The sequence below is a fragment of the Ahaetulla prasina genome, chromosome 1 (assembly GCF_028640845.1).
Source record: "Ahaetulla prasina isolate Xishuangbanna chromosome 1, ASM2864084v1, whole genome shotgun sequence".
Lineage (NCBI taxonomy): Eukaryota > Metazoa > Chordata > Lepidosauria > Squamata > Colubridae > Ahaetulla > Ahaetulla prasina.
Genome location: NC_080539.1, coordinates 5,172 through 14,943, shown reverse-complemented (window position 1 = coordinate 14,943; position 9,772 = coordinate 5,172). Strand labels below are relative to the sequence as shown.

Sequence of the window (9,772 nt, the reverse complement as noted above, 5' to 3'; positions counted from 1 at the left end):
TGGCAACACTGTGCTGTGCTCCTCCCTCTGGGGTCGGTTGCAATGGGTGTCTATGGAGACTCTCAGTCATCCAGGACTGGCCCCAACCTTCACACCCTCCAAGCAGCTGGAAGTGCCTTGGCGTCTTCCTCTTGCTCCTTGCTCAGGCTTCAACTGTCTGCGCTGTGGGGAGGCAGTTATCCCATGGGTGGTTGGGACCGTCATTGGGAAAGGGCCATCAAGCAAGGCAAATGGGCACATTGTAGAGATTAAGGGGATGGTTTTGCCAAACAACAGGATGGCAGACAAATAGATCTTTAGAGCTGTTTGGCGTCATTTCTAAAGTCACTTTTTCTAGAAATGGGTCATATAAATACGATGAATGAATGTGCTTTGGCAGAGCAGTCAAAGAAGGCAATTGTAGGTGCTAGTTGTTGCAATTAGTTGGCACAAATGTTCAGATTTGTTTGTGTTGGGATTCCATATGGACAGGGTCTATAATGATGAACATTTTAGCAAATTATCTGGGATTCTTTGTGACCTACAATCTGAGGGGAGACGGGGGGATCTCTAGGATGTCCAATTACTGGTTTGTCCAGGGGTGTATCTGAATGGAGCAGTTCTGTCAATTAAAATATTCTATTTCTTCCGTGTTCAAAATTGTTGCTATCTCTTCTATCTTTTTGTCTACTTCTATCATTTTGGGAATTATCTGGACAGGGGGTTGGACTATAAGGCCTCCAAGGTCCCTTCCAACTCTTTTGTTATTATTATTATCTCCTCTATTTTTTCCTCAACACTTTCTGTTTTCTCTATTTTCTGAATTTTTTGTTCATTTTTTATTCTTGCTGGGGTTTTCCTAATCTCACAGTATTTCGCATCAATTCCATTATCTCCTTATGATTCCTTGTTATATCTTTATAGGCTGCATTTGTTTTCTCCTTTAAAATCTTCAAACGGCTCCCTAATACTTCCAGGCAATCCCAGAGGGTCTCCTGGCAAGCAGGTATCAGCTGGATTTCGTGAAGCCCCCATGAAGCTTTGTTATCCCATATCCGTCCCACTGTGACACTAACTGGTTTCTCTGTAGTGGTCATTTCTAATAGGAGTAGGTTGCACCTGTATTGCAGGCTCCACATTGACTGCCTGTAGGCATTTAAAGACCTGGCATTAACCTGTGTAGGCTTGGCACCAAGTTAACTGCAGGCTGCCATTCAGCAGCTACAATTGGCACAATCTATTTGATCATGCTGAAAAAGCAACTGGTGGAGCCCCACTATTGCCAGGTGTTGGGGGCTAAGATCGGGAGGTGACACTTACCACTGGCCCTCTAGAATGGCCTCCTAATCTAATGGACCTTAGATGAGCCCTAGCTTACTGAATTGTTTGAATAAGGTACTTGCTTATTTATAACTTATTCAATTTAATATAGCTGTCCATTCCAAAAGATTCTGAGCATACAAACTCTATTAAAAATAAATCATTAAAGCTCATAAACATAGTCAGCCAGGACTAAAACCACAAACAGTACAAAAAGCCATACAACAGGGGCTTGACCAAGCACACCCACGTTAACTGAGGGAGTGTTAATACCACTTTACCACTCGGTAAGGCCACACTTGGAATACTGCATCCAGTTTTGTTGCCACGATGTAAAAAAGGTGTTGAGACACTACAAAGAGTGCAGAAAAGGGCAACAAAGATGATTAGGGGACTGGAGGCTAAAACATAAAGAATAGTTGCTGGAATTGGGTATGTCTATTTTAATGAAAAGGACTTTTTTTTTTGGTTACATTTATATCCCGCCCTTCTCCGAAGACTCAGGGCGGCTTACAGTGTATAAGGCAATAGTCTCATTCTATTTGTATATTTTTTACAAAGTCAACTTATTGGGGTGACATGAATGTATCTTCCAATATTTGAGGGACTATCAGAGAAGGGGGGCGGTCAACAGATTTTCCAAAGCCCCTGAAAGCAGGACAAGAAGCAAGAGGGAAACTAATCAAGGAGAGAAGCAACCTGGAATTAAGGAGCAATTTCCCTGACAGTGAGAACAATTAACCAGTGGAATGGTTTCCCTCCACAAGTCGTGAATGCTCCAACAATGGAAGTTTTCAAGAAGAGATTGGACAACCATTTGTCTGAAATGGTAGTTTCCTATCTGAGCAGAGGTTGGACTAGAAGACCTCCAAGGTCCCTTCCAACTCTGTCATTTTATTCTATTTTATTTAAGAAGAGCTAGGATCAGCATGAGTTGCTGGCCCAAATTTATCATGTACATCTTTTGTCCGACAAGGCACAACTTTGTTAATAATCATGTGGCATGTCCTTTATAGCATCAGTCATAAAGGATTTCCGAGCTATGTTTAGCTTGATCCAGCTTCTAAAGGCTTTTACTATGGATTTCAACTGGCAGTGCTTTTCATATTGATTGACTAAATCTTTCTTGTTCTGCAGCAACTGATCTTGTCATTTACTATCACTCAAATTTATAATTGCATTAGATAGCTATATAGAATTGTCACTATTTATTATTAAAATATTTTTATTGTTTTTCACTTTTTTAAAAAGCATTTTTTCTTTGATAGTGTATGTATTTTTCTTTGTTTTGTTCTTTTATTTCTTTTTGTCACTATTCTAAAAACAAAAGAATTTAAAAATGTTTCTTTGAACAATATGGTGCATCTTTAGAATCAGCCCACCCATTGCCTATCCAAGCACTTACATTGTTAAGGCAATGAATCACAAATTTCACTTTTGCAATTTTTATTTACGCCACATATTATACACAAGTTGATTACAGGCTACAAAAAATAACTGTCAAAGTGTGTAGTGTTATATAATACAGGGCACATTTTATATATGCTTTTGCTTTAGTTTGTGTATAGCATTTTTCACCCTGACAGCATGTTATTAAAATGATTAAAATACTTGCAGTTATAATAGATTAACAAGTTTTGATCACATTAGGTTTTATTATGAAATGCTGGGTTTCACTAAAATACTAGCTAGGAAAAAAATCCCATTTAAACTGAGTAGTGTAATACTATGCAAAAATGCATCTCAAAATGAAAATAGTGACCAGTGGTGCTCTTATCACACTAATTCAGGGGAAAGTTAACTACCCAAAATGGATTGCCTAGGAGGCCTTCAACAAAGCAGTTGCTTCATTCGAGTAAGAAGCAAATCATGAAATGCCTCTGATACCAGATGAAGAGAAAGGGTGATAACATACTTTGAAAACTGAAATAGTGGTTGAAATATGAATATTGCAATAATACGTTTGCTCTTCTGTAGTTGATTTGCTGAATTTGCTGAACTCCATTGGGACAATTCACACATTAAACCAAAAGCAAAGCATAATATATGAATATTGAATAGTTTTACATACTATACTGTCAGGGTTTAGTGAATAAAACAAAATTGATTAGTTTTATAATATACAGGTAATATGGTTTATAAATCACAATAGCTGGTCAAAATTCAACAAACCACAGGGTCTATGTGTCATTCCAGAAATTCTGAAGGATCAACATTGCAGAATTGGTCAAGGAATTTCCAACATTACTTACAATAAAAACATTGCCCTTGTGTTTCTAATGCTGCCAACTTGGCAGAGCCTAAGCAGAAATGTATTATAATAAACTATGTTTCTACTTAAATGCAGCGTATCCTGTTAAATAAAACGTCTGTATATCTCTTTAAGAGGTACTTCCTGCGAGAATACAGAAAATCAACCAACCTCAATTGGAGAGATTCTGTGGTTTCCAAGAATACTTTAGGATCTGTTTCGGAAAAATCATTTTCAGGGAAACAAATCTTACAATCTCTACTGAACTTCCCATAAAACAAATTCCCATAGCAAGCCATAAAAGTCAAAAAAGGCAACTGGTGGCATTACTGCCTTTCCTAAGACCTTGAGAAGTGTAGTTGAGGCTTTGTGCCAAGCACTCGGTTCTCAGAACAAATATAGTCTCCCAGCCTTGATGACCCATTGGGCAGCAGTGCTTTGCATAGTGTCACCAATGGATAACGATTTTACTAGGGAATGGACCATTTCCATCTGTGGAGCCAAACTCCCATTATGTTGAAAAGCTGACTTAACAACTAAGGATGATCCACAGCCAACTCCCCTGCAAAATACTTAGGCCCAGCCCTTTATGGGTAATGCAACTATGTGTAAATATGATTGACCTGTGCACTGCTCTGTTCATATTCTAATTGATTATTTGGGGGGGAGGGGTGCATGGGACTTCCCTGACAAATGGGATCCAGTCATTTCAATATTCTTAAAGCAAGAACAGAATGGCACTATTGCATAAGCACTAAAGGACATTTTTCTCTTTTATTAATGGGATATGAGATGGCGTATTATACACCTGAAGTTCATTCTTGGGAAGAGTATCGGGCAGGCACATTTTGATAAGCAAAGGAAATCTTGTTGGTTCAAGGTTATTTTTTCCCCCCAGCAATATTAAGTCAAAAAGAAACTTGGCAACAAGCAGTCTGGGAAACGTTGGTAGAAAAAAATGGTTTTTTCAAGTCATGAGTAGTGGAAATATATTGTGTGTGTAAACTATTCATGTTTTAGAATCAATCCAAAAGCATTTTAGTATTTTTATTAGTTTATTAAAAATAAGGTCTTCATGAAACCACCATCAGATTGCTTTGCAGATGGAACCATAGTTTGAAAGGAACCATTTATAGAAGGAAGCATTTGGCATTTTCATTTATCATGGCAATATTTGCCTTGCTATATGGAGTAAGTAGAAAGTACTAAAAGGAAATTTTCAGGCACTCATCTCTTTTTATAACTGGCTAATGCTTTGGAGTGTAGTGCTCAGGTAAGTCGGCAATTAAAAAGTACAATGAACACAGTTCTCTGCACTTTAAGGGAAGCTTAACATTCCACCAATATTTAATATCCATTAACATCTACCTCTGAAATTAAGTCAGCTACTTGCTATGTCTGTACTAAAGACAAATTTTTGGAACTCACAATAATGAGCAAACTTCACCCTAACCATCCAAAATACAATCGTTAAGCTCCAGCTATCCCAGTATCAAAATACACTTAGAAAATAGACCAGGGCAATGCATAGTGTACTCATTTTGCAACAAGCAGTTATGAGACAGAAATTACAATATATCAGATCCAAAGAGAGAAATATTTAGGCTAGCAAGCTGTGAGTGTCCTACCAAGCCACTCGGGCTATCTACCTACAGAGAAAGCCATGCAACTGACAAAGCCTGAGCTCCATAGCCCTGGGTAGCATTCTCGTCCTACTCCGGGGTTGGGGTGGGGAATGTAATGTCTTTGACCTACCTCTTGGCACAGAAGCCGTGCCCTGAAAACACAAGCACATCATGAGTGTTGTGTCCCAGGGACAGTTCATCTTCAATACCAGAATGCTGGCAGAAACAACCCTGCTTTGACTTCTCAAGAAACAGTCTCCATTGCTGCAGCAATGAAACTCCGTGTGCTTGCTCCCATCGGTAAGCCGAACAGTAGGGTCCTTTTCAGCTGAAGTCCTCTTCAGGATTTTGTTGATCCAGCATCCGGACATGTGTGAATGGGAAATGGCCGCGTCTGCCATTGCACTCTCCTTCCCACTGGCCACTCATGTTAATCTTGGTGACCTTGACTAGTTCACCAACCTGCAAACCAAGAAACACACCACTGTCAACTCTGTGAATGACTCTTCAATTCCTTGGGCAGGTATCCAAAGAGGCATATTCTGGGAAAGACCCCTGGCTAACAGTAACACGTTCAGTGGAAAGCAATATGGTTAAACAAGGAACCGGTGATAGCAGCTGCTCCTAGCTTTGACAGCAAGAACTACAGCTTTCCTCCTTTTCCACCAAGGGGGAAATACAGCATGCTATTTGAATCTCAGGTTTTGTTCCAAAGGATGGCAGGGCTGTGCAGTAAAGTTCTTTTTATTCCAGAAAGCAAAGAGCCGAAACAGATAATTTGCCTTTGCTATTCAATGAACTTTCGGCACAAATTATGATCTAGCTCACCCAAACACCTATAAAAAAGAACTCAAACACAAAAGCAGGGTGGATAAAAACCGATGATTTAAAAAAAATAATCAGTTTTTTTCATTTAAATTGATTTTTTTTATTTTTATCAAATTTATTTTAATAAAATGCTTTTGGAGTAAAAATTTATCTAAAGATAGTTTTCTATTTAAGATTTATTCAGCATGAAATGGAGCTTAGTTATGTAGCATGAGACTATAGTTTGCAATATTGGGACTGTCGGTGAGTCAACAGCGGGTCAGAGGAGGAGCCGCTGTGGGACAGAGATGGCAGTTAGGGTCATTAAACTCGATTTAAATCAAGCCTTTTTACTAGTGTTTTAAATCATGATTGATTTAAATTAAGTTGATTTAAATCAACTCCACCCTGCACCCAAGGCTAAGAATGACTAGAAATTTGCATAGTCATTTTGTATACACGTATGATTTTCTTTATCTCTGGAGTGACATCTCCAAGCCTCCCATGTTGAAAAGTCAGAACTCTGTTGTCATGCCTCATTGTTCTGGCAGTTCTGCTTAAAAGTAATGACTTCGGAAACAATTACAAACAATTCCAGCTTGAGAACAAAGTAATGTCTTGGGAACAAGGGTGTGTTACCCTTTAAATATATAAGCCAAGATTGTCACAATTAGTGTTCCTCAATAGCCCATTGTGGGATTCCTCCCAAGGCAAGGCAAAGGCATCAAAGAGCTATACACTGAGCTGCTACCGGTAATAGGCAGTTACGGTGTTCCATGTAAGTATAGAAGCAGTTCAAGCATCACAATCTGGCTAAGGAGACGTAACCAGAGGTAGTCCTTCACTTACAACAGTTTGTTTAGTGACTGAAGTTACAATGGCACTGAAAAAAGTGTCTATGAAAAAAGGACGTTTCCATTTATGATTGTAGCATCCCCATGGTCATGTGATTTATATTTGGATGCTTGACAACTTTATGCAGTGTCTCAGAGTCATGTGATCCTCTTTTGCGACTTTCTGACAAGCAAAGTCAATGGGGAAACCAGATTCACTTAACAATCGTGTTAGTAATTTAACGACTGTAGTGATTTACTTAACATATGTGGCAAGAAGAGTCATAAAATGGGGCAAAACTCAACAAATTTATCACTTAAAAACATAAATTCTGGGCTCAGTTGTGGTTGTAAATTATAGACTATCTGCAACATTAAGGCAGGACCTTCTGGTATCAGTTCCCAAGTGAAGTAACACCCCAACCCTCTTCCAGTGCCATTTTCTGCCTTATCCTGTTGCTTTAGAAGAAATCAAGCTGGGATACATTTAGCTGACACCCAAGAAAATAGTTAATGCGTGTCAAACCTCTAAGCAGTATAACCCATGACCTTGGGCATGAAAGGCCAAACTAGATTTTTTCACTATAGTAACTTTTCCTCTGAAACATGCTTCAGACAGAACTTAAGTAATCAGTGAGCTTCTCACAGAAGAGACAAACACACACACACAGCACTCACAACACAGAAATACTATCCATTTCAAGATCATCATGCTAGTCTTTCTGCAGGCTACATTTGTGGGGAACCTCAGCACCAGTGGCTTGGAAACCGTGCTGCTCGCTGGGTTCTCCGTTCTTTTCAAAACAGAAGAATCTGAGTGAGAATTCTCTCTGCACTGCGCCACTACATACCTCCAAGGCCAAGGCTGTCTTGTCATAAGCATTAGGGACCCGCTTCTGGATGACACGGGCAAGTATTGGCCCATTTTGAAGATTGGGGAGTGGCGTATTGATGCTAGGCTGGGCATAGGGGCCTGGTTCTGGCCCACCCAATGCTTGTGGGACGGTACTATCCTGGTTACTTCCAATCGGAGCGGATACTGCAGCAGAGGCAGGCTTATACTTCTCGACATAAGGAACTGGTATCATGCCTCGCCTGCCGCCACCGTCCTCTGCATTCCACCACTGTTCTTCAGGCTTTTCCCAGATCCTCAGTATGTCTCCTTTCTTAAATGGGAGATCTTCCTCATCATTGCCACTAAAGTCAAAAAGAGCACGTACATATTCAGCTTCTTCCTGCCTGAGCTGTGCATCATTGTTATGCTTTGATTTTGAAACAGGCTCTATCAATGTTGTAGTGTCCAAGTAGTGTATTTTGTAGAACTCCAACAAAGCTGGTAAAGAATCAAACTCTTGATCACCTATCCGAAACTTAGGAGACAACCCTGCAAGCGGGGAAACAAAACAAAAAAAAAGGAAATAATGAAACAAAACAGGCAACACCAAGAATAGCATTCAACCAATAATCCATTTTGTTTCTTAAAAATGAAAAACTAAATAATATCCATTACTTTACAGTACCATTGAGTCTGTACATTTAGCAGTAACTTATGCACAAATCCACTTTGTAAGTAGCAAAGTTAAGTAGCTCTTCAGAGGCAATACACAAACTCAAAAGAAGATATCAGCTCCTTTAAGTAAAGGGAACAACCACAAACCTAAATGCAATTACACAACATGACTTGACCTGCCTTTTTTAAGAAAGAAGGGGCCTGTCTTGAGGAATCCCAGGGCTCTAGAGCCACCACAGGAAGGGTCCCAATCCTCACCATTCAGCCCAGGGACAGGCAACCGACTGGGTCTTCGGTTGCCTAAAAGGGCTTTTACAAACAGAACACTCAAATTCTGCCTGGCAGAGCATTTTATTCAACTACACGGAAGTGGCGGCGACACCGGCACATCTCAAACAACACAAGCAGCCGGCCCTGCTTAGTGCGTGGATGGGAGACCACGAGGGGATTTTAGGGATGGGTAAATCGAAAAGCGATTCCACCAAAATTGCAGCCAGGACGTTCCGCTCGGCCGCATCCCCAGGACATCCGGGCGAAGGAGAGATTTCCCAGCCGCTCCCACGGCCGGGGTCGGGCGGCGGGGCCAGAGGCCGGAAAAAGGTGGGGGAACTCACCGGGCGCCGAGGGGGCCGCCCCCGCCCCGCCCCCACCCTGGCTGTTGACGATGTAGTGCGAGACGCGCGAACTCTCGGAGACGGAGAGGACGAAGTCGCCCAGGATGCTGCCCGAGTCCCGCACCAGGAAGGTGCCGTGGCGCTGCCCCTGCAGAAGCTCCACCGCCTCCGCCCGGCTCAGCCGCCCCCAGTACCAGCTCGCCTGGTCCTCCGCGTCGAACTGCCCGGCCATGGCCGGCGGTGGAGAGCGGCAACGTCGCCGCCGATCGCCCGCGCCTACCCGGCCGCCGCCTCCTGCAGCCGCCCAAGATGGGGGCCGCCGCGCCTCACTGCCCGGAAGTGACGGCACTCCGCCGGAAGCCGTTGTAGCGGCCCCCGCGGTGGTGTCATCGGAGTGCGCCGGTTGGGAAGGTGGCCGAGCCTGACTTGCCTCACAGCCTCTCTCGATGAGGAGCGGAACGTTTTTCTTGGCTCGGCCCGTTATGCCCCGCCTCTCCTCCCGCCCTGCCTGTTGGCAGTTGGGACAGTGGGAGCGTCCACGGGGAGGTCTCGGATCGCGAAAAATGATCCACGCGTTAGGTTGGCGCTTGACGGCCGCTCTTATAACGTCTGTGTGGACGTGATTCTCCCTTGTAGCGAATCTCCCCGCTCGGAGGCCCGTGCGGTGCAGCACAGCCCCACCCTGAACGAGGAGCGGCGAATCTCCGGAACCAGCAGGCCGGGGGCGGCAAGCGATGGATTCCCGTGAAGCAGGGGCGGAGAGAGACTCGCGTGGGACCCTTCGGAAGAGGGACCGAGGGCCCCTGACCAGTATGACGTGGAGGCACGAGAAG

The 9,772-nt window shown here is 42.7% G+C and overlaps 1 protein-coding gene across 1 annotated transcript; it reads right to left on the bottom strand.

Moving 5' to 3' along the window:
* Positions 1-2,728: 2,728 nt before the first annotated feature.
* Positions 2,729-9,277, bottom strand: CRK (CRK proto-oncogene, adaptor protein). The gene is made up of 3 exons (XM_058163859.1): positions 8,940-9,277; positions 7,667-8,199; positions 2,729-5,637 (listed from the first exon to the last, which is right to left on the bottom strand). The coding sequence occupies exons 1-3, from the start codon at positions 9,169-9,171 to the stop codon at positions 5,500-5,502; spliced, it is 903 nt and encodes a 300-aa protein (XP_058019842.1). The 5' UTR covers positions 9,172-9,277; the 3' UTR covers positions 2,729-5,499.
* Between the last annotated feature and the right edge of the window lie 495 nt (positions 9,278-9,772).

Bases quoted from the DNA above. Each gene is read 5' to 3' on its own strand.
- CRK (XM_058163859.1), bottom strand. From the start codon at position 9,171: ATGGCCGGGCAGTTCGACGCGGAGGACCAGGCGAGCTGGTACTGGGGG. The intron at 8,200-8,939 runs GTGAGTTCCCCC...CCCCGCTTGCAG, and splicing joins GGCGGCCCCCTCGGCGCCCG to GGTTGTCTCCTAAGTTTCGG. The intron at 5,638-7,666 runs GTATGTAGTGGC...CTTGGTTTGCAG, and splicing joins AGACAGCCTTGGCCTTGGAG to GTTGGTGAACTAGTCAAGGT.